We start from the raw sequence: 25,636 nt of genomic DNA, 5'->3' as shown, positions 1-25,636 counted from the left end.
GTTAAATATTTTTACCTCATCTATCATACAGTGTTCTTCAGCATAAAATCTGTTTTCAAAATTGAGTACAGAGATAAATCACATGGAGTTCATATAATTAACTTTGTCTGTGGAACTCTAGCACTCCTGTCCCACTCATATCTAATGTCAAGTATTTTATAAATACTTTATTTTAGCTAATCATAGTCTGAGAATTCAAAACAAAATCATGAAGCACAAGAATAATCAGCCCCTGAGTGGCTCAGTCGGTTAGGCATCTGACTCTTGATCTCAGCTCAGGTCTTGTCTTTTCTTTGAAAGAGAGAGAGAGCACGCATATGCGTGCAGAGGGGGTGGACAAGGATGTGGAGAAACTAGAACCCTCATATGTTGCTGGTGGGAATGTAAAATGGTGCTGCCACTTTGGAAAACAATTTAGCAGTTCTTCAAAATGTTAAACACAGAATTACCATAAAGACTCCACAATTCCACTACTAGGTATCTGCCCAAGGAAAATGAAACATATGTTCAAATACCTTTATGCAAATGTTCACAGCAGCATTATCTGCAAAAGCCAAAAAGTGAAAACAACCAAATATATACCAACTAGTGAATGGATAAACAATACGAGTCCATCTGTGCAGAGGAATATTACTCCGCTACAAGCACTTACAGCACTGATACACGCTACAACATGGATGATTCTCTGAAACATCATGCTTAGTCACAAAATCCAAACACAAAAGAACAGGCATTCTATTACTCCACTTAGATTAGATGGTGAGGATACTGTGGTGACGTAAATGTACTAAAAATCACTGTACACGATACAGGAGAATTTTATGGTGTGTAAATTAAATCTCAATAAAGCAGTTAATTTAAAAAAAAAGAGCTGGAAGAATCAAAGGCTCATCTCTAAGGAAGCCTTGGGCAACGCATAGCTTCTCTGAAACTTCATTTGCTCATCTGTAAATGAGCACAGGTAACTGCTACTCACTGTGTCACGCAGGCTCTTTAGGTCCACTAGAAGTGGGTTTTGCAGAACATCAGAAGGCAGAAGAGCCCAAGTATTATTTGTCCAATCTCTCCATCACACCATGATTCCAGCCAAGCCTCATCCCTCTACAGCCATAGCTTCTTCTGGGCTCCAATAACTTGGAAGCCCTACCCCTTCTCGGACCTGGATGTGGCTTCACACAGCTACGACTCATTTGAAGTCTCGTCATCCTTTTTTGGTTCCCTTAACCCTGCCCGCAGCTATAAAACTAAGCCTCTCGTTAAAATGAATCAAGTGAGTCGAAGGAACGAAATTGTGTTTCGAGCAGAGCCCTTAACTTATAATTAGTGTAAAGGAAGTACAATTGGTACTTTATACCAACAAGTTATTGTTAAAACAAGTATGACTTCTTGAGATAAGTAAATTTGTTTTAACTGTTCCATATGGCTTTAATGATCTTTACCAAAACAATCCTATTTTATACAAATGATAGACTAAATTTGGTTAAACAGGTGTTTTTCTTTTCACCAAGAAGATGAAATGAAGACTAGTATGGTATTTCCTGCCCAGTGGTGTGCTAGAGCATATTCAAAATCAGTCTATCAGTTCCAAACATTATTCACACAAAAAGAGACAGATTTTGGCATTTGTAACAGATGCCCAAGAAAAACGATGCCAAAGTCAAGGCTATGAAGAGTTTCCGTCTGTTGTTCTGTCAGGAAATAAATGAAATGTGATGGTGATGTGGCATATGCTTGGCTATGTTCATAACAAGAGACACCAAGGCCTGGGTTGGACACGATTCCAAAATTCCATTTCATCATTTTCCTTTTTTATTTCTGTCATCACCTGCATTACTGACCTTTCCTTTGAACAAAGACAAAATTTTCAGATCCAACTTTTCCCATCTCCAGTATTTTCCTGAAACATTTTTCTTTTAGAAGAAATACATCTGTATAGCTAGATGCAAAAGAATGAAACTGGACCACTTTCTTAGGTATTTTCTTACATAAAAATAAACTCAAATATATTAACAACCTAAATATTAAGACACGAAACAATAAAACTCCTGAAAGAAAACAAAGGCAGTAAACTTCTGGACATCAGCCTTAGCAATATTTTTCTGGATCTGTCTCCTTAGGTAATGGAAACAAAAGCAAAAATAAACAACTGGGACTATATCAAACTAGTAAGCTTTTGCACAGCAAAGGAAATGATCGACAAAACCAAAAGGCAACTTACTGACTTATAAGATACCGGCAAATGACATATCCAATAAGGGGTTAATACCCAAAACATATAAAGAACTCATAAACTCAACACCAAAACAAAACAAAACAAAACAAAACAGAGAACCTGAATAGACACTTTCCCAAAGAAGACATATTAATGGCCAACAGACATATGAAAAGATGTTCCACATCACTAATCATCAGGGAAATGCATACCAAAATCACAATGAGATTGTCACCTCACACCAGTCAAGGTGGCTAGAATTAAAAAGATAAGAAATAACCAATGCTGGCAAGGACGTGGAGAAAAGGGAACCCTCATGCACAGTATAGCCACTGTGGAAAACAGTACGGAGTTTCCTCAAGAAGTTAAAAATATTATACAATCTAGTAATGACAGATTCTAGTCTAATCTTGTAATGGCTATCTATGACAAGAAATATCATACAATATAGTAATTCTACTTCTGGGTATTTACCCAAAGAAAACTAAAACACTAATTCAAAGAGATATGCACCCCTATGTTTATTGCAGCGTTATTTACAAAAGTCAAGATATGGAAGTAACCTAAATGTCTATCCACAGATAAATGGAAAAAGATGTGGTATGTATATTTACACAAAATATTCAGCCATAAAAATGATATCTTCCCATTTGCAACAACATGGGTGGACCAAGAGGATATTATGCTAAGTGAAATAAGAGAAAGACAAATACCGTATTTTACTTATATGTGACATCTAAAAACAAACCAATCAAAAAACAGAAATAGGCCATAGAGAACTGGTAGCTGTCGATGGAGAGGGGGGGTTGGCAAAGGGGCAAAATAGGTGAAGGGGATTAAGAAGCACAAACTTCCACAGGCACTGAGTGGCTCAGCTGGTGAGACATTGGACTCTTGATGTGGGCTCAGGTCATGGTCTCAGGGTCCTGGGACTGAGCTCCGGAATGTGCTTGCGCTGGGTGTGGAGCCTGCTTGGGATTCTCTCTCCCACTCCCTCTGACCTGCCCCTCAAACACACACTCCTTCTCTCTCAAAAAATAAAATATATAAAACAAATAACTAAGTCTCAGGGATGACTGGAATAGCATAGGGAATATAGTCAGTAATACTGCAATAACTTTGTATAGGGACAGATGGTAACTACACTTGTCATGGTGAACATTTCATAAGGTACGTAAATGTCTAATCACTATGCTGTGCACCTGAAACACATATAATACTGTATGTCAAATACACTGGAATTAAACAATTTTTAAAAAGAAAACCAGGTGGAAAAAACCCCAAATACATCTGTCAAACCAAATTACTTTGTATTTCAAATTGTTGCAAGGTATTAACTATCTCTAATGTCCAGACATTAACATATTCATTTAAGAGGTAGACAAAAATGGTCATGTTGGGCCCTGAATGATTATATCTCATTTCAGGTTCTGAAGAAATTCTTAGAAATGAACAAGTAGACAGCTGATTATTTCTTACAACACACAGCACAGTTCAAATTTCTAGGATTTGAATGTATAGGTGCCATGAAATGTTTTTATTTTAGCTTCTTCATTATATCTTATTGTTTGTGGCCTAGTTCCCTTACCAAATTAAATTTCTTCCTTTTATGAGAAACTAGTACAGCTGAATTTTTACTGTATCACAATTTTGTTCACTATTAACATGGTCTAGGATTTCTGGCATTGGGTAAGTCAAGTCTGTCTAAAGATACACATTTATCAAAACAATTCACATTTTTTTTTGATGGACACTAAAGTAAGGTTTATTGTGTGATAGCAAAGTGATAGTACAAAGCTCCCAAGGAGGAAGGGGACCCGAAGGGGTTGCCCAACAATTCACATTTATGCACTAGGTTGCTACGCAAAAATTTATATACCTTTGATTTAATAGAAGAACCTAGTAACATTTTATAGAGTAGAGAAAAAGATTTTCAGTTGAGTCCAATTCCAAAGTTATAATATTCAGTTTGATATGCAATATACGGTTTTTTTCTTTCTCTACAAATTTTAATAAAAATTAACCAGAAATTTTCTAAAAGCTCAAAAGGTTTGTTATTTCTGTTTTCTTAAGGATATTTCCAGAAATTTGTAAGCCAACTAATCAAAGACTTATAAAACCACTACTATTTTATATCACTGTAATTGCATTATATTATTTATACTATCATAAAACTGACTTAAGATACCAAAGAAGGTAGAATGCTTAGCCTGCCTTAAAATATCCTACATATTATAGTTACGTTAAAAAAATTTTAAGTATATATATCTTTCAGAGACGTACTATGGTTGAAAGAGACACATAGTCTGAAATTTGCTTTGAAATACCACAAAATAAATACAAAGTAAGAAGAGAAAGTAGGTAGGGGTATATATGAAACAAGATTGACCATGTGTTGAAGTTTTTAAAGTTGGCTAATGAATATGTAGGGATCATTGTATCATTCTCTCTAAATGTGTTTGGTTGGAAATTTTCCTTAATAAAAATGTTATTGTCTGTAGTAGAGAAAATAAATTTCCAAGTGGCTAATTCACCTTCTGGATTTCTGGTTCACAAAAACGATTAATGCAAAGGAAGAAATTATAATAAACATTAAAGGAAAGGCATATACCATATTTTGAAACAACAGGTAAAAACAATTTTATAATTAACAAGCTTACTATCTTTTTTTTTTTTTTTTTTTTAAAGATTTTATTTTTTGGGTGCCTGGGTGGCTCAGTTGGTTAAACAACAGCCTTCGGTTCAGGTCATGATCCTGGAGTCCTGGGATCGAGTCCCACATCAGGCTCTGGACTGATCTCTCCCTTCTCATGCTCTCTCTCTCTTTCTCTCAAATAAATAAAATCTTAAAAAAAAAAAAAAGATTTTATTTATTTACTTATTTGACAGAGAAAGAGAGGAGGGAACATAAGCAGGAAGAGTGGGAGAGGGAGAAGCAGGCTTCCCGCTGAGCAGGGAGGCTGATGTAGGGCTGGATCCCAGGACCCTGGGATCATGGCCTAAGCCCAAGGCAAACACTCAATGATGGGGCCACCCAGGTACCCCCAAACTTATTATCTTAAAAATTTTTATAAACATGTCTATTAAGTGTGAATAATATTCATACTCACTTCAAAACACACTTTATGAGGATGATGCTAAGATGACCAGAAGGTGCACAACAAGTCAAGGTTAATTAGCTGATATACCAGATTAGCCTTTAATAGCACATTTCAAACCATCATCTCCTATGTATATTAAAACACAATTTATAAGTCTTAGAAGCAATTCATCATTAGCATGTTATAAAGGGTCAGACTGAACCCAAACTTGCTCTAGTTAAAAAAAAAAAAAAGGAATACAGAGATATTAACCAATGACAAAAGACACCATCTCTAGTTTTGTTTTTTGTATAGCCACAGTTCTACTTATACCCTATCCTTCCAAATTGTTCACACTTTTATTTTTGGCATTATTCTACTAGACCCTTTGTGGCTTTGGGCAAATCAAAGTTTGACTCAGTCTAATGTCTATTTATGTGAGAATACTATTAGTTGCTTTACCAGAGTAATAGTCATTTTCCAGTTTGCTCAGTATGAGAAATGTTTTAAAATGTTAAGCCATCTAATTTAAGCAGATCCACGCAAAAGTATTTTAGCTTATCCACATTTTTGTGTTTGTCATGCTTCACTGGGTTGGACAAATCGGGTCTCAAGTTATTTAAATAGGATCAGTGATCACACAGTAATGAGAATGATGAAGTCATATGAAAATTTCATTATTTTATGCTTAGTTATACCCTATAAATGCCTACAGGCCTATCAACATAGGACAAGCTACATGGTCTAAACCCCCAAGGAACCTTTAAACTTAAGAAGGCCAAATTTAGACTCTGAATATGAGATAACAAGTCAAAGCAGGATATATGCCAGCATTAAATATATTCTTTTTTAAAAAGATTAATTTATTTTAGAGAGAGGGAAACTGCATGTGCACAAGCTGGGGGAGGGACAGAGGGAGAGAATCTCAAGCAGACTCTCTGCTGAGCGCAAAGCTCAAAGCAGGACCAGATCTCACTACCCATGAGATCATGACCTGAGCCGAGATTTCATGAAGTACCCTGCTTCTTGCTATAAAATATCTCTTTTCCTTTCAAAAGATTACCGACTTCCAAGAGTTGGGTGTTTAACTGACTGAGGCACCCAGGTGCCCCAGAATTAAATAGTCTTTAGTAAATTATTATTTACATTAGTTATTATATGATGGATACATGGCAGAAAAAACCCAACTGCTCAAGGTAGACTGTCAAGAAACACCCAAGTTAGTGAAGATGGACCCACAATAAACAAGCACAGAGAAATATTTAGTATCAAGGACTGATGAGTGCTATGAAGAAACTTCAAGCAGGATATGAGGCTACAGTGATGGGGGAGGGCATATACCCTTTCCATTGAGGGTACTAAGGACAGACCTTTTTTTTTTTTTAATAATTTTTTAAAAAGATTTTATTTATTTATTTGACAGACAAGACCACAGGCAGGCAGAGAGAGAGAGGGGAGGCAGGCAGAGTGGGGGGCGAGGGGAAGCAGGCTCTCTGCTCCACCCCAGGACCCTGAGATCATGACATGAGCCAAAGGCAGAGGCTTAAACCACTGAGCCACCCAGGCACCCCTTAAGGACAGACCTTTCTAACAATGTGACATTTTGAACTGAATGAAATGACAGGAGAAAGCCATGCAGATTATCAGAGGGATTATCAGCTCCTAGCTGAGGAAACAGCCCAAAGACCCCAAGATAAGAGTGTTCCTACTGTAGCTGTCTAAGGAACAATGAAAAATGCGTGTTTCATTCAGAGATAAAAAACTCAGGGCAAGGGGGCATCTGTGGTCATGTTCTACAAAAAATGAAAGGAAAACAAGCCCATGTCCTCCCATTTACCTCTTCATATTATGCAATATGTCCACACATACTAGCATACGGCTAGCACACTGGTGAACAAACGCTTACTACTGACCAAGCGAAAAGCGTACTGATTGCAATTACAAAGGCCTAGACTGGAAAGGCCCACCTAGACGGGCCTGAGGAAAAGTTAGGAAGCTGATCGCAGCAGCCAGTCACATGAAGTTATCTAGCACACTGCTAAAATTGAAAACAGCAGTAGCAGCAACAAAGGATAAATATGGAACAAAGAATTAAGAGTTTTTTTTTGTAAGCAAGTTTAGCAAAGGAGTAGGCAATTTTTAAAAAACAAAACTGTAGTCTCATTTGAATTGGTGGCCCAAAAGCAAAACAAAAACACCCTTACTGAAGTACCCTGCTTCTCACTGTAAAATATTTCTTTTCAGAAGATTACCGCCTTCAAGTCCTTGTTCACATATCACTAGTTCAATTAGCCTGCCCCCTCAACCCACCTTCCATTCCTCCTTACCTTGTTTTCTTTTTCCCCTATCACCTCTAAATATACTAGATAATTTATAGTTATATTTACTACTTATCATCTGTCTCATTCCACATACCCCAGTGAAATTACAGGACAGGGATTTTGGTTTTATTCACTGATGTATCCAAAACTCCCGCGTATTTAATATATGAGAGATGCCTGGTAAACAAACATCTTGAAAATTCCCTTACCTTACCGTAACCATTCAATCTGATATAAACTCATATATCCAAACTTCTTCAAAAACTTCATGAAAGAATGTTGTAGGAAAATAATTCTAATTTTTGAAGTAATGAGAAAGTATAACCTAACATACATGTTAATTCCCAACCAAGAAACTCAACATTCTTCTTAAAAGTCTCCCATCACTAATGGCTCTGATTTCTTTTCATTTGTCAACTCTACTCAATTTTAAACTCCCACCCTTCTCAAAAGTTTTCCCTGAGAGCCGAATACCTCGTGATTAAGAGCACGTCTCTGAAGTCATACTTCATGGTTTAAATCCTGCCTCTGCCACTGACTAGCTGTGTGAACTTGAACAAGTTAACTGCTCTTTGCTTTAGTTTCTGTAAAATGGGCTAACAACAGTACCTATCTCACAGACTTGAGAATTAAACGAGGTAACCTAAGTATCAGAACATTGCCTGGCACATGGTACGTATTCAATAAATGCTAGTTATCACCAATAGCTAACTTCAGTTAGCTGAAGAGGTACTGTTAGCTATCTACTCTTCCTCCTCAGAAACCTTAATCTCTGAGATTCTACTATTGTCTTCTATACAAATATCTATTCAGACTCCCATATTCACCTTTCTGGTCTTGTCAAATGAGGATAAATACTTTATTTTTAAGCAGAGATAAGAATGTCAAGAAGGCAAGGATGATAAGATAACAGCATTAGCATCATATAGAAATGAAAATTACAGGCCTTTACCCCAAACCTTCTAATTCAGAAATTCTGGGTGTAGGCCCAGCAACCTATGTTTCAACAAGCCTTACAGGTGATCTGAAGGACTCTTAAATTGGACAACACTGATCTAGGGTAAGATCATGTCAGGGAAGGGAATTACCAGACCTGTTTCTGCCTTAGGACATTTGTACATGCTCTTTACTCAGATCTTAGGGAAATGCTAATTCCATAAGCAGAAACTTTTCTTATTTGCTTGCCTGATCTCCTATCCTACCCCAAGAATGTACACTGTACAAGAACAGACTTTGTCTTTTTTTTTTTTTAAGATTTTTTATTTATTTACTTGTCAGAGAGAGAGAGCATGCGCAGGCAGACAGAGTGGCAGGCAGAGGGAGAAGCAGGCTCCCTGCTGAGCAGGAAGCCTCGATGTGGGACTCAATCGCAGGATGCTGGGATCATGACCTGAGCCCAAGGGAGCCGCTTAACCCACTGAGCCACCCAGGCATTCCAGACTTTGTCTTTTTGTAAAAAAAGATTTATTTATTTGAGAGAGAGAGAGACAGAGATAATAACAAAGATATCGAGAGACAGCAAAAGTGGGGAGAAAAGGGAAAAGCAATCTCCCCACTGAGCAGGGAGCCCGATGCGGAGCTCAATACCAGAACCCTGGGATCATAACCTGAGCCGAAGGCAGAAGCTTAACCGACTGAGCCACCCAGGCGCTCCTAGATTTTGTCCTAATTGCCATTGAACTGCCAATGCCTAGAAGAAGTACATGGCATATCTGTTGACCAAAATGAATTAACATTTCTACTTTTCTTTACTGTACCATTCTTTTTCCAGTCCCCAGAATAAGGTCAATATTTCCCTTTTTCTTACCTTTTAACATGTACCCTTTCAACAATCTCAGCCAATTTTATCTTTAAGGTTTCTTACACCCATTTCACCCTTTCTATGCCAATATTACTACCAATCCCCTATTTCCTCTGTGAGGGTTAATCTTATGGTCAACTGGACTGGCCATAGGGTACCCAAATTAAACATTATTTCGGGTGTGCCTGTAAGACTATTTCAGGGTGAGATTAGCATTTGAATCAACGGACTCAGTAAAAGCAGAAGACCCTTCCCAAGGGTTGTTGGGTCACTCAACCACCAATGGCAAGGTAGACATGATTATTGCAATGGACAGCAGAGAAAAGCAGAAATCAGAACAGTATGAATCACACAGTCCTTAATGTTGATTACGGTGTTCCCTAAAAGTGAAATAGATAGGAAGCCTACCAAATTCTTAATCTGTATAAGCATAAAGTTTCTAGGTCAAGTGAACATAAGCCTAATTCAAATAATAAAAACAGCACTTAAGTCAATTCCCAGACTTGGGACAGAATACAGACTCAGAGCCCTTTGAATAAAGGGGAAGCCAGGTCCCCTTCACGGAGGACCACAGTACATTACTGAAAACGTACAGTGTTAATCTTTCTCCTTTCTCCCAGCCTTCCCCAAAGGGACCTATGTATGTATGGCCTTTTACCAGGGTAACTGTACATCAGAGAAAAGGAAACAATATCAGACCTTTCAGGAATTAATGGATATGGGCTATAACCTGACACTAATTTCAGGAGACCCAAAACATCACTGTAGCCCACCAGTCAAGGGTTGGGGCTTATGGACGTCAGGCTCAAGTCCATCTCGCAGTGGGTCTAGTGGGTCCGTGAACCTGTTCTCTAGTTATTTCCCTAGTTTGGGAATGCATAATTGGAATGACAAACTTAACAGATCAAAGAATCCCTACACTGATTCCCTGACCTGTAGAGTGAGGGTTATTATGGAGGGTAAGGCCAAGTGGATGCCATTAGAACTCCCTTTACTTCAAAAAATATTAAACCCCAAACAATACCAAATTCTTAGAAGGACTGCAGAGATTGGTGCCACCATCAAGGACTTGAAGGATGCAGGGGTGGTGCTTTCCACCATAGCCTCATTCATCTCTATTTGGCCTATGCAGGAGATGGGTTGGTCTCAGAAAATGACAGCAAATTACCATATATTTAACCGAGTAGTGAATCCGATTGTAGCTTCTGTAGCCAGGTATGGTTTCATTGCTTGAACAAACTATAACACAGTCCCCAGTACCTGGTATGCAGCTATGGATCTGGCAAATTCCTTTTTCTCCATACCCGCCCATAAGCAATTTGCTTTCAGCTGGCAAAGCCACCAATACACCTTTACTGTCTTACCTCAGCGTCATGTCAACTCTCCACGCCTAAGTCATAATTTAGTTCACAAAGATCTTGATCACCCTTCCCTTCCACAAGATATTACACAGGCCTATTACACTGATAAATATTAATGCTGATTGGACATTACGAGCAAGAACTAGCAACTACTCTAGACTTGGTAGAACATTTGCATATCACAGAGTGGGAAATAAATCAGACTAAAATTTAGGGGCATTCTACTTCAGTGAAATTCTAGGGGTCCAGTGGTATAGGATATGTTGAGCTATCCTTACTAAGGGGAAGGATAGATAAGTTGTTGTCTCTGGCCTTTGTACAACCAAGAAAGACACACGAGATGCACCTAGCGGGACTTTTTGGGGTTTGGAGACAACATATTCCCCACTTGGGTATGTTACTCTGACCTACATACCAAATAACCCAAAAAACTGTTAGTTCTGGGTGACAACAAAGGCTGTATAATACGTCCAGGCTGCTGTGCCAGCTTTTCTGCCACTGGGGCCATACGGTCCAAAGATCCACCAGTCCTTAAAGTGTCAATAACAGATAGGGATGATGTTTAACTACTCTCTTTTTGAAAAACCCACCCTGGGCCTCAATAGAAACTGAATGTTTAACCATGGGCCCCCAAGTTACCACGGGACTCAAGATACCCATCATCAACTGGCTGTTATCTGATCCAACAAGCTACAAAGATGGGCATGCACAGTAATACTCCATCATCAAACGGGAGTGGCATATACATGATGGGGCCCAACCAGGCCCTGAAGGCACAAGTTACATTAAGATATGGCCCAGGGGCACCTGGCTAGCTCAGTCCAAACAGCATGCTACTCTTGATCTCAGAGTTGTAGACTCAAGCCCCACGTTGTGTGCAGAGATCACTTAAAACTAAAATCTTAAAAAAAAAAAAAAAAAAAAAAAAAGTGGCCCAAATGCCTATGGTCCCCATTCCTGCTTCACTGCCTTTTTTCTCCCAACCTGTACCCTTACAAGTACCTTACAAGTACCCTTACAACCAGTTGAGAGAGGAAGAAAAGACTGGGACCTGGTTTACAAGTAGTCACGAAAGATCTGTAAGGACCACCTAACGTAGATAGCTGTAGCCCCAAAACCCCTTCCTGGGATATCTCCAAAGGACAGTGGTAAAGAGAAACCCTCCCAGTGAGCAGGACATCAAGCAGTGGACCTGGATGTCCATTTTGCTTAAAAAGACAAATGGCCAGAAGAGCAATTATATACTGATTCATGTGCCACAGCCAATGGTTTGGCTGGATGGCTGGGGGTCTGGTAGGAACATAACTGGAAAGTTGGTGACAAAGAAAGGTATGTGGATACATGTCTGAATGGGCCAAAAAACCGAAGATATTTGTTTTCAATGTGAATGCTTACCAAAGAGTGACCTCAGCAGAGGATGGATAGAATGGCCTGGTCTGTGGACAACAGAGAGCCTCCTTCCCCAGCTGCCCCTGGGCTAATGAACGAAGTGGCCGTGGTGGCAGAAATGGATGTCGTGCAGGGGCTCTGCAACATGCACTTTCCCACCCTAAGGCTGACTTGCTTATGGCCACTGCTGAGTACCCAATCTGCCAGCCACAGATACCAACACTGAGCCCCTGACTAGGGCACCATTTCCCGGGGTGATCAGACGGCTACCTGGTGATAGGCTGACTACACTGAACAGCTTCCCTGATGGAGGGAGCAACACTTTGTTCCTACTTGGGATAGTCTGGATATGGACTTCCCTGTTTTCAGTGATTCGGCCAAAACTATCATCTGTGGGCCAGCACCTGATCCACCATTATGGTATTCCAACGCAGCACTGCTTCTGGTCAAGGAATTCACTTCGCAGCAATAGAAGTGTAATAGCAGGCCCATTCTTATGGAATTCATTCGTCTTACCATGTTCCCCAACAACCTGAAGCAGCGGCTTGACAGAATGGTGGGATGGCCTTTTGAAGACTTTTTTTTTAGTACCAGGTAGGTGGCAATACCTTGAGGGCTAGGACAAGGTTCTCCAGAAGGTTGTATATGCTCTGAAGCAGCATCCGGTTGCCTGGGACGGTTTCTCTTATACCTAGGCTTCATGGGCCTGGGAATCAAGGGGTAGATTGGGACTGTCACCACTCATTAATATCCCTTATGAACCACTAGCCAAATTTTTACTTCCTGTTCCAGCGACTTTATGGTCTGCTGGCCTAGAAGTCTAAGGTCCAACAGGAGGACTGCTTCATTAGGAGACCAATAATGATTCTATTGGACTAGAAGTTAAGACTGCTATCTGGCTACTTTGAGCTCCTTATGCCACTGAACCAACAGGCAAAGAAGGATGTTACAGTGCTGGATTGGGTGAATGATCCCGACTATAGGGGGAAACTGAAATACTCCACAATAGAAATGAGGGTGAGTATGTCTGGAATACAGGGCATCCCTTAAGGTGACTCTCCAGTGTTACCATGCCCTGTCATTAAAGTCAACGGAAAACTACAACTAAATCCAAGCAGGACTAGTAATGGCACAGACCCTTCAGAAGTGAAGGTTGGGTCACACTAACGGGTAAAGAACCACAACCAGCTGTGATACTTGCTGAAGGCCCACAGAATGGGTAATGGAAGAGGCAGTTATAGTACCAGCTAAGAGCACGAAACCAGTTAAAGAAACAAGGACTGTAATTATCTTGAGTAATTCCTCCTTATTTTGCTTATTTTTTTGTATATCTGTGTTATGCAGACATCTGTATATATACAGATATATATTTGTTTTCTTTTCTCTTATTTCCTTATTATGTGACATAAGAGGTACCGATTTTCTAACACAGTACTTAAAGTATTGCTAATTTTACATCCCAATATTTAAGTTACGGAGTATCAAGGAGAAGAGTAAACATCACAGGACTTAATCCCCTCTCCTGGGGAAAGGATTGACATGTTCTCAGTTGTACACAGTTGTATCAGGTTAGAAGAAATTATGATCTTGTTATCTTTCTTTGGAGATTAAGTACAGTTTAAAGAGATGCCTATAGGTATAGGGGAACCTGGGTAGCGCAGTCAGTTGAGCATCCGACTCTTGGTTTCAGCTCAGGTCATGGTATTAGGGTTGTGAGATCGAGCCCCATGTGGGGTTCCATGCTCAGCAGAGTCTGCTTAAGAGTCTCTCTCCCTCTGGGGCACCTGGGTGGCTCAGATGGTTAGGCATCTGCCTTTGGCTCAGGTTGTGATCCCATGGTCCTAGGATCGAGCCCCACATCTGGCTCCCTGCTCGGGCAGGGAGTCTGCTTCTCCCTCTCTCTCCCCACTGTCCCCCCTGCTAGTGCTCTCTCGATCTCTCTGTCAGATAAATAAATAAAATCTTCAAAAAAAAAAAAAGAGTCTCTCTTCCTTTGCCCTCTCCCTAAAGTAAATAAATCTTCAAAAAAAAAAAAAGAAAAAAAAAAAGAGATGTCTATAGGTGTAAAGTTGATAATGGGTGGATGTCTCATGATTCATTTTATTGTCGCCTTCACTGGCCTCAGGATACCCAAATTAAGCACTATTTCTGCCTCCTTTTCCCCAAAAGGAATCCACCCCCTGTTCCCTACCTCACTGTTTGAGCTGGGACATCTCATTTTCTCCTGCCCTCTAATTTACATCATGGGCTTCCCTTGTTCTCAAGCTTTAGGACTCGGACTGAATTACACAACAGGCTTTCCTGGTCTCCAGACTGCAAAGAAACAGAGCATGGAACTTCTCAGCCTCCATAACTGTGCGAGCCAATTCCTCATAATAAATCATAGATAAATAGATAGATATCATAGTTATCATATATATATCTCCATCCATCCCCATAAAAAATCATGTATTTCTCTGGAGAACCTTGACTAATACAACCTCCCTTCTGTCTCATCTGATGAATTGCCTCTCATTTGGTGTCCTGTTCTTCCCTCTGCCAACTCTAATGCATTATGTACTTAACTGCCAAAATAATCTTAACACTTTTTTTTTTTTTTTTTTTGCTCATATCATCATCATTATCCTTCCCAAAAACCTTTCAAAGTTTCCTATTGAGATGCAGAGGCTACACTCTACCGCCTGTCATCAAAGTCCTCTAAAATCTAGCATTAAGACACCGTTGTAGAGTGTTACCCTGATGACCTCCCCAGTGAAACACACCTTTGTACAGTCTCTCCCCCATAACTCTGCACCGGGCCCAGGACTGCTCTGACCAGTACACTGTGGCAAAAGTGAGTCTATGCCAGTTCAAAAATCAGCCCTTAACTGGTCTAGCAGATTCCATTTCCTCCCTCTTTGTAACACCTGCTCTTGGAAGCTCCCTCTTCATGCTATTCCCTTATTCCACTCCTGCAGCACGGACAGTAATTCAGATCAGTTGTGTACAGTATTCCTGGCAAATGCTTCCATGAACTCCTTGAATTTTGTATAATTTTTTCTTCTAAGTTTCCAAAGCATTTTTGTAACTCTTAAAAAGAAACATAGTAGTACATTTAATTCATTTGCTGAATGTTTAACAGGCTCTTACAATGTGCCAGACATTGTTCTAAGTGCTGACAACAAAGCTAATATTCTATATGCTAGTCTCTATACTACAGAACATGGATACCATTCTAAACACTTTTCTGAACTATCTCATTTAATCCTCAAGAATTCTAAAAAGTATCCTCATTTAATACAAGGAACCTCAGGCACAGAGAGAATAAGAAACTTATTTAAGATCATACTGCAAGTGGAATCGAAATATAATCCCCAAAATTCTGACTTCAGAGTTTACACTATCAACCCCTACTCTACACTGCCTTCTACAGATGTGAACAAGACAGACAGGATCCCAGTTCTCATGGAACATGCATTCTATCGTGGCAGTGGGATGCGGAAAGAGTAGTGATAAAGAATACATATAAATCTACAAAATTACTTCAGAAAGTGATAATGCTATCAAGAAAATAATGCTTTATGATATGATGCACTGATGAGAAGTTACTATAGATAGGGCAGTCAGAGAAGGTTTTTGTAAGGCAGTAATATCTGGGAAAAGACCTGGAGGTCCACAAGAAGTGGCAAAGCAAAGGCCTGTGAAGACAATACCAAATAAAGAGAAGAGCCAGTGCAAAAGTCTTAGGACACAAATAATCTCAATCTTAGCATGTTTTAGGAACACACATAAAGTCTGTGTGGCTGAGGGATGGTAGGAGTGGAATGATGAGGTTGGAGAATAAGCTGAGGTTCAGATCACGTAAGGCCTTGTAGGCCATGATAAAGATTTTGGATTTTCCTCTGAGTAACACTGGAATGTTTTAAGCAGGGTAACGATATTACCTGATTTATATTTTGCAATGTTGACTGGCTGTCGCATATTTAATAAACTCCAGAAAGGCTAAAATAGAAGCAAGGAAAGCAAAAGGAGGCAACTGCAACAGTCCATGTGGGGAATTATGGATAGGGAGCTCAAACCAGCAGGATTTACTGAGGGGATGAATACTGGACAAAAGAAATGATCACAGATGGATGGTGCCAATCTTTGGGACTGCCCTACTAAGCAAATGGTGGTATTATTTACTGAGGTCAGGAAGGTTAAAGGTGGACCAGGTTGGGGAGATTAAGGTGATAATGTTTTGAACATATTATGTTTGAAATATCTAATATCCAACTGGAGATGAGAGGGAGGCAGCTAGGCAGATATAAATGTAAAGAGATCAATTTGAAAGTTGTTCATATAAATGGCAACTTCAGCTAGGATGGGTGAGGAGAGAAGGAAAAACCAAGAACTCCAAGCCCCTGGGCACTCCCACATTTAGAAGCAGAGAAGCAGTAAGCATTTACCCTGTCACCCCTCTGGATCACAAGTTCTTTGAAAGGCAGGATGGTGTCTTTTTCATTCTTTCAATCATCACTATGATGATTTCCACAGAATTTAGCTCAGGAACAGAAACTCAAAGATGCTCGGTACGTGCTAATGAACAACCGCACGTCATTTGGTTTCTCAAGCTTTCACTACAGAAATATAATACTTGAGGATAAAGGCAACCGTGTCTCACATATTATGGGCACTCAAATATTTGTTTAATGAATGGGGAAAAAAAAAAGGGGACAGGTTTTGCAGGATACATTTTTGTATTCATTGTTCCAGAGAGCACAGCAAGGAAAGGTAGAAAGCAAGCAGCAGCCTACATCTTCAAACCATTTTTTTTTTTTTTAAGATTTTGTTTATTTGAGAGACAGTGAGCGAGCCAGAGAGCACAAGTTGGAGGAGGGGCAGACAGAGTGGAAGAGGGAGAAGCAGGCTTCCCGCTGAGCAGAGAACCCAATGCGGGGCTTGATCCCAGGATCCTGGGATTATGACCTGAGCCAAAAGCAGACCCTTAACCGACTGAGCCACACAGGAGACCCATCTTCACATTTCTAATATCCATACCACTGCATAAAACAATGCGGGGCAGAGGGTTTACCTAGGTGGAGGTTAACAGCATGAATGAAAGTTTTAAGGTAGGAAGGGACTTAGAACAGCCCAACTATGGGAAGAATTAATTGAGGGAAGGAAAGGAAAGGTTCAAGATTATTTAGTTTGGAGCCTACTGCAGTGAAAAACCATGGTGGCTTGGGTCAGGGTGGAGCAGTAGAAACAAAGGAGTAGACAATTTCAAGATACACTTAAGAGATAAAAAAAAGCAGTAGGGCCTGGAGACTGAGCGAGCACACACAACTCCCAAGTTCTGACCTGAGCAACGAGATGGACAGAAGTGTGACTTACTGAGGCAGGCTTCCCTAGACAAGCAGAGGTGGAGCAGGTGTGGAGAGCATGAGCTCATCACTAAATGGCCGTTATATTCCCAAGTAAAATCTCAGAGAGGTTATGTAATTAGGTGATCAAAACATGTTCAGGCCTTAGACATATACATAGGCATCTCCAGAGATGATATTTAAAATCATAGGCATGGATGTAATTTTCCTTAGGAGAAAGCACAAGAAATTCTATCAATTCAAATCACTGGAAAAAATGAAAATATGTAGAGATCAGAAGAGTAAGAACTATTGAAGAACAGGGAAAAGCAGTGAGCCAGGAAGGTACAAGGAAAACCAGCAAAGTACACTGCTATGGAAGTGAAAGAAAGCACATTTCCATAGGGAAAAAATAGTCAAAGTCACAAGAATATTGAAATAAGGATACTGATGACACCTGGTCAGCCATAAAAGCTCATTGAACCTATAACATAGATTGTATTTTCAGACTATTTTACTATGAAATAGTGCAGTGCAGTAATTAAATATGCAGGCTCCAGATCCACAACATCCAGGTTTAAACCCTGGTTCCACTACTTACTAGCTAAATGGCTGTAAGTATACTAACTTGATTATACTTGTAATTAGTATATACTTAATGTCTCTGTGCCTTAGTTTCCTCATTCATAAAAGGCAAGCAAAAATAATACCTACCTCAAAGAATTGTTAACATTAAGTGTGTGTGCGTGTGCATATACTCATCAATTAAAATAGTGGCTAGCACAAATTAGTCCAGTAAACGATAGCTTTTATTACTCACAACACCGCTTCTATGGGAAGATATTTTCTGAACAAAAGAAGTTTGTTTGAAATAACTTTTCACTAATTTGAGACTGTCTCTATTCCCCATAAATTGTGATCTTACAAGGTCTTTTTCCAAAAGCCTTGAGGGAAACTAGACTTAAAACTCACTCAAAAAGGCCTTAATGTAGTAGCTGACCAGTTTGTTTTTGTTTTTCTAAGAGAGAGAACAAACCTGGGTTGGGGGCGATAGGCGGAGGGAGAGAATCTTAAACAGGCTACTCGCCCAGTTCGAGCCCGACTCAGGGCTCCATCTCATGATTCTGAGTTCATGACCTGAGCTGAAATCAGGAGTTGGAGGCTTAACTGACTGAGTCACCCAGGTGACCCAGTAGTTGACCAGTTTTAGAGAAGCTACTAATTTTTTTGTTGTTTTTTGGAGGGGTATCTACCCCACTCATTACACATTCATACTATGATCAGAAAGAACTTATCTATTAGAAAATTTGAAAAACTGGCATGGAAAAAATGGACTATTTCAAGTGACAAAGTTATAAAAACAGATAAAAATCTACTTCAAATAAAGTATTATTTAGTCACTTTTTGGTGCATAGTCAAATACAAACACATCTATCATCACTATGATGAAACAGCCTCTCGATGTTCTTTGCAAGATATAAATAACAGGTAGAGAAAAGGAAGATCTGCAGCTTCCTGACGATCATCTTATTTCCAAAAGTATGCAAAGGTATTAATAGTATCTCAGCCCCATCAAAAGTATTTCCAACTGCATGGTGATAGGCAAAGATATGCCCATTCAGTCCCTAAAATTAACTGAGAAGAACACAAATAAATGGAGATTTATGAGACCAATTTTTATCCCTGAATTTCCTGTTGATTTAACGAGTACTATTTCAGAAATATTCAGAAAACTCTATACGCCCTATGGTAAGATGCTGGGAGTTTCCCCTTAGCTCTTAATTTTTTAATTGTTAATACAACAGAAATACCTAATACCTGATGGAACTCTTATACCAAAAAAGTATTAATTTCAAAGTAATGAGAAATTGTTTGCCATGTTCTTTCCCCATCAACTAATGAAAATACTCCATTTCAGGACCAAGCAAAGACACAAAGTAGGGACATGTCAGTAACAACAGAATGTCATTACCATCTGTTAGCTTCTGAATAGGTTACTGGAAACAAGGTGACAGACAGGCTAATTCTTTATGGATAAGTATCCATATCACATCATCACAACTAGTACTCATTTGCACCTTCAAGAAGAAACTGCCACAAAGGGGAACAAAAACATTCAACTGATATATGAATTATGAAAAAGCTTTCTAAAATGTTATAAAAATATGAACGGGCTTCTAAAAATGCAGAATACTTAAAGATTTACAGGCCATATTTCAGATTCAGTATTTTCTATACAACTGAAATGAAAGAGGACATTTCACAATTTGAAGAATAAAATGAGGTACAGTTAAGAAGTGTGTGTAGCCCTGTACAGATGGCCTGATCCTAACACAAGATGTTAACAAAGCAAGTTGGTGGGGGAGGGGGAAAGCCTGCATTTTTGATGCTAAAATTTAGTTAACTCCACCCCCAAAATACATATTTTTTAAGGGGGGGGGGCTTAGCATTTAAGAATCAATAGCTTTCAAAAAACAGAAAATAAACCTCTTTTAGATTACGTGTTCCAAATGAATCTACTTACTGTTTTCAAATGTGTTTGGGAAGTCATTCTTTGTTACTTTGATAAATAACATTTGGAAAATATGACAAGCAGATTTTAGTTTCTTGCCTCAGAAGTATTCTGCTAAAAGAAATAACAAAAATAACTAAGTAGAATTTGTTCCATTTACCTAATAAAATACTTTTTATTTAAAACATTGAAAGTGCTGCACAAATACCTATCATTATCGTTCACTAAAGAGAAAGCAATTTTAATTTGTAAATTACCGCACTCAATGCAAAAGCTACTTGAAAAACAAATCAGCACCAAAAAAAAAATTAATAATGGGAAAAGTGCCAAACATCTTTCATAAAACTCCTTAAAATGTCTTAAGAGTATATAATACAAAGTTATGGCTATTTCTGAAAAGTTTCAGCAATTATTTAGCTCCAAATTGGCACATCGCATTCTTCTTTTTTTTTAACCACAGCTCTTTTAAACAAAGGATCTAAAATTTTCTGAGAAAGCTTATTTTCCTTTTCTTGAATCAATTTTTTCTCATTCTCTCTCAATCATCCCAAGGTATTAAGACAAAGACCAACTACTCTTCACACATTATTTTCCAAATCATAAAGGTGGAACTTTCACAAAAACAAAGAAGATAACCTAGAACACTGTAATGTATAAAGTTAAAAAAAAAAAAAAAGTTCACTTCTGTCGTGACAATAGTGAAGAAATCTGATGAGATCATAAAGCCACGAAGCTTCCTGTTGGTAGCTGAGGATGAAGTCATTAGCAACCCAGGATTCCCTGGTCCTTGTAATCAGAAGCTGCACCTACCAGATTCTGCATTGTTCGGCAGAGGTGGCTTTAAAACACCCCGCTCCCGAATCGTCCAAAGCAGACCACGCCTTCCAGTTATCATTCAAATGGACCATTTCACAGTGTGGCACTACTACACATTTCCCGCGAGCTTAAATATCTTGTAAGAGTCAACATTTTAGATTCCCTTGGTCATGATGGAGCAAAGATGAACTCTTGAACCCCGCGCTACATAATGAACCAGGGTTTCAGAAGCCGAGATGGAGAAGCATGCTTCTGTTCTTCAACCTTTACGGCCTTCACTGACCAACCCCCTCCAATATCTTCCCAATTCTTAGTCACCCCAAGACACAGAAGGCAAAAAAAGATTCCTTACTTCCTGCTGTTGTTAAAAGGGGAGGAAACCCAAGAGTAACTTTGAACGCGTGGAAGAGAAATAGCTTAATCTTGGCCACCACTGCAAACATATGTCACCCAGCTCCGTCGCAGCTTTCGCGCCCCTCCAGGCCCCCTCCCGGGCCCCACGCCCCAGGGGTTCTCCCGCAGCCCAGCCCTCCCGGGTCCCCCCCAATGCCAGGGACGCGGCTCGGCGCCTCTTCCTCTCGCGCCTCCCCCACCCTCACATTGCCGGGGTCCCCAAGACCACATTGTCCGTTCTAGTACAATGGAATGTCACTGCCCGGAACTCCTCAGGGGCCCCCCGTTCCCCCCCGAAGCCAATCCCCGGTCTCCCTGGTCACCCAGTTCAGGCACGAACCCAAACTTCACCATGTGAGAGAGCCCAAGACCCGCGAGGTGACGGAGACCCACGACTCCCGCCTAGCCCTCTCTTTTACTCACAGTCCCCTACCAGCCCTAAGCGCCAATCCTGCACTGGGCGCCCCCACCCACCCTAAGACCACCTCCTAGGAGTCATCATCCGCCTCTCCCAGCGCGGGCAAGGGCGAGAAGAGTGGAGGGCTCCCCGCCCGGCCCGGACCCCTGGGCGGCGCTGCACAGGGGCGAAGGCCCCAAACGCATCCCCGGCCTTTCCTGGCCCACGACGACCCCGCCGCCCACCCTCCCTACCTGGCCTTGAGGCTGGGGCTGCTGCCGCTGCTGCAGCTGCTGCTGGCGGCGGCGGTGGCCGCCGCGGCTCGGGGTTCGTAGGCCCAGGCGGGGGCGGGGGGTGGTGCGGCGGCGCTGGCGGTGGCGGGGGCGGCGGGGGGCGCGGGCGGCGGCGGCGGGTCCGCGAAGCCGGAGGTCGCGTAGTTCCTGTCCATCGTGGGGGTTGCGTAGGGAGGGCGGGCTGCAGTGGGGGCTCCTCTAGGGCCCTGTGTATGGGGGGCGGGAGGGGAGGGAGGGGGCGGGGGGAGGAAGAGGAGGAGGAGGCGGCGGCGGAGGGAGCTGCCCCCTCACATGGCCCCGGCGGGCGGACGGGCGGAGGGCGCGCTGGCCGGTCTCTGCCGGGGGAACCCAGGCCGCGGCGCGCGGCGAGGCCCCAGCCGGACGTCAGGGAAGCGGCGGCATCCGCGGCCGGGACTCACGGCGGCGGCGGCGGCCGCTTCGCCCCATGTTGGTGGATTTCCCAGGATGCACCTCCCGCCCCCCTCCGCCCCGCGGCCTCGCCCCGCCTCCCCTCGGCGCCCCGCGCTCGCGGCTCGCGGGCCAAGCGAGCGGCCCGCGAGGCCTCCGCAGCCGCCGGCCGCCCCTCTCAGGCCAGCGGGGCGGAGAAGGCTCGAGGCCTGCCCGTCCAGCCGGCTCCGGGAGTCCTGAGCGGCGCCCGCCGGCGGTAGCCAACGGGCCGCGGACTTCCCGCCCTCGGCTGCTCCAAGGGGAGCTGTCCACGCTCGCCGCGCCCCGCGTGGGAAGGGGCCGCGCCTGCAGTCCGCCCTGCGCGCGGGAGGGGACATTGAGCGGAAACCCAGCCTAGGTGCTGCAAAGGGGGAGGTTTGTCAGCGCTTTGCCTGGAGTTCGTTATTTGACCCTTCGAGTTATTTTGAGTGTCTCAAATACTCAGTTCCCACATCGCGATTTCTTTCTCTGAGCCCAGTCCCAAACCAGAAACAGCTGAGCGGGCTGTTTCACAGTTCCCTTTACTCCCTTCCTGCACAAAGCTTGCTGTGCTAGAGGACCCTTTTCCTGTTGTTAGGGGAGATTTATATTCAAAGATATTCAAATTCAAACGTATTATTTTCCAATCCTCGTTGAAAGGACCTTTCCCAGGAGCTTTTATTAACTGTCCCCACCCCCACCTTGGGAATTTTCTCATTCTGGATTTCAGAATCTACTATCCGAAGGTAAATACTGCCTCTTCATTGATTAATCCAGCTACCATCTGGATGACTTTAATTACAAGACATTTAAACTCACTATGCACACTTTGTGTTGGAGTTTTTCGTTTGAGACTTGGGACTTAAGCAGGACTTTACCCAAACATTTCCCGTGTGACCTCCACGCAGTTTGGCGGGGGTTAATTTAGTAATTATTTTGAGGATCTTCTGTTGTCTATCAGAGCTGCGTTTCTTCTATAGTCATGAGTAGCGAAACTTAGGGTTCATGGAAATCATCGTTTGGTCCGTAAGGCATAAAGTAAAAGTTAAACAGTAAAGTTTATATTTACTGACCATCCCCCTTAAAAAAATCAATACTGGTTTAACAGCTATTATGTGCTTAGCACAGAAATCTGCCCCTCAAGATAAGCTTAAAAAGGTTTAAACAAACCAGACAGGCATAGTAGAAGACCTAATAAATTTGATACACTATCCCTGATCACCATTTTAAAAGCCAGTTTAAATTTCGGTAATACCTGATACTGAATCTGCTATTCCGTACGAGATTATTTTTGTTCTGGGAGATTGTTTTCCTCCTGGCGCCAACATCCTTTTGTTCCTATTCCTTCCTTTTTGTAAGTCTTTCGGCACCTGTGATGCTTAAGAGTCTGGTCCCGGGGTGGGGAAGCGAGGAAGTAAGTAGTCGTTATTTACAAATGAATTCAAAAGTGTAGACACAAGTGATCTTGCCAATTTTATGCTAATTTCAGTATGCATTTACCCTGGATATCTTTGAAAAGTAGTTTTCCTTGGGGAAGGAATTTGCCAGATAATTTGAGATCCTGCAGAGAGAAGTAACGTAAATCTCCCTTGCAAACTTTATTTTTCTTACGGCAGACTGGAAATCTGTAATCTAAATAAAAGAAAGAAGTTTTCACTACTAACTATTACACTTGTGAGTATTTTAGTGAGTACTAAAGTTTGGTCTTTACAGAAAGTGTAGAAAGTGGAGTGTCAGGCTATAAATGTTTTATGGCCCTTGGTTGGAGTTACCCACAACTGGTACTCAGAGTGAGTTATGCAGGCAATACCAAACAAGTGGCAATAAAGCCTTTATAGTCCCTCACACCATAATGTAGTTTATTTATGTCACATAAATCAGAAAAGATATTAAGGGAAATTTTGGGTATTTAAAAAATAATATTACTCTGTCACCATGTGCGATGTTCCTTTGCCTGCTATTTCTCTCTCAGTTCTAAAATTGGGGACAAGTTTTTGAAAATCGATGACATCAAAGGCAGTTTGATTGCAAGATGAATTGAAATCTTACACTTTAAGAAGGAGTCTTTCCTTGTCCCCACCTCCATCACTTCCTTCTGAGTTTATTACCCAGGAGTTAGTAATGCCTCAGAATATATCCATGAACCGTCTCCGCACATTACCCGGCTTTCCTCCCATCCCATTAGAAAATCACCAAGTATTTCAACTGGTAGGAAGCTTGGAGTTAGCTGAGTAGTTCATCACCCTTATTTTGTTGAGGAAATGGAAGCCCAGTGTTCAGCAACTTGCTTTAAGGTGATGGAGTCTATCAGTTGGAGGAGGAATCGGTGGAACCCCATCTCCACTGAGGCAACCTTATTTGTTTGTTGGGAATGGCAGAATTTGGGCTTGCCTGACTGGAAATGTAGTCAGTAAGTTCATATACTCCAGTGTTACAAAGAGACCAGCTATTAATTGGAAAGATTCAAGAAGGTCAAATTTGGGGGGATGTTGGGTTTTTAAAAATTATTTATTTATTTATTTATTTGAGAGAGAGAGAGAGAGAGAGAGAGAGCATGCAAGCACATGGGGCAGAGGCAGAGAGAGAGGAAGCAGACTCCCTGCTAAGTAGACACAGGGCTCTATCCCAGGACCCTGGGATCATGACCTGAGCTTAAGCCAGACACCTAAATGACTGAGCCACCCAAGTGACCCCAAGTTTGTGGTTTTACTGAGAATATCAGGACTATGTTTGTGGGAAGTGGGTTGAGGAGGGGAGGGGGCTTAGTTAGTTTTCCATGTTTCCTTTTTCTTCTGGCATTGAGGAGAACTATAAGCCCCGTCTTTGCCAGGGCAGCCCTGATTTCAGTCCCTCAAGTCAGCATCAGAAATTAAAACATCAGAAATGCAGTTAAGTCCCACTATGATTTTTCTCTGTCTCAGGGGCTTGACCCTATCACAGTCATCTTTTACCAGTCCCTGTTGCCTGTCATTCCACCCAGGGAAATAGCTATGGAGTCAGAAGAGCCTGCTTCTTTGGAAGCCACAGCCTCACTCAGGTGTCACTGAAAGACGGTGATGAGGCACATTCCTCCCAGTGAGCAGAACTTCAAGAAGCATACTTGATCATCAAATTTTGTATGTGTAGAAAGTGGTCTGAGCTATGGATGTGGATGGACTCAGGTTCTGGTGAATGACTTAGCTGATCAGGAGTCTGGAAGAAAGAAGGTTGAATGATTGGAGACCAGGAGTTCTGGAGATGAAGAAAGATAGTGGTGCATCCTGATTATGAAGTCTTTCATTGAGTGTATCTTTTATCTCCTTGAATAGATT

The 25,636-nt window shown here is 41.4% G+C and overlaps 1 protein-coding gene and 1 long non-coding RNA gene across 5 annotated transcripts in view; one reads left to right on the top strand and one right to left on the bottom strand.

The window, feature by feature from the left end:
- Window positions 1-22,117, bottom strand: part of QSER1 (glutamine and serine rich 1) — a 76,946-nt gene extending 54,829 nt beyond the window's left edge. The window contains exons 1-2 of one of the 4 annotated variants that reach the window (XM_032841032.1): window positions 21,861-21,948; window positions 20,013-20,114 (exon numbers count right to left, since the gene is read on the bottom strand). Coding sequence is in view for 1 of the 4 variants with exons in the window: in XM_032841031.1 (XP_032696922.1) it covers window positions 21,861-22,054 (194 nt within the window). In the remaining 3 variants the exon portion in view is untranslated. Of the gene's footprint in view, window positions 1-20,012; window positions 20,115-21,168; window positions 21,413-21,860 lie in introns of those variants that run through there. The other 3 variants (XM_032841034.1, XM_032841033.1, XM_032841031.1) reach the window with 3 other exon arrangements.
- LOC116857140 lies at window positions 21,705-25,398 on the top strand. Its single transcript, XR_004380701.1, has 3 exons — window positions 21,705-21,937; window positions 25,129-25,213; window positions 25,306-25,398. It is a non-coding gene; the product is annotated as an uncharacterized LOC116857140 (long non-coding RNA).
- Window positions 25,399-25,636: the final 238 nt, after the last annotated feature.

The sequence above is a fragment of the Lontra canadensis genome, unplaced genomic scaffold, assembly GCF_010015895.1.
Source record: "Lontra canadensis isolate GAN:19392208 unplaced genomic scaffold, GSC_riverotter_1.0 scaffold118, whole genome shotgun sequence".
In the NCBI taxonomy this organism is placed as follows: domain Eukaryota; kingdom Metazoa; phylum Chordata; class Mammalia; order Carnivora; family Mustelidae; genus Lontra; species Lontra canadensis.
This window is presented reverse-complemented; position numbering and strand designations above follow the sequence as displayed.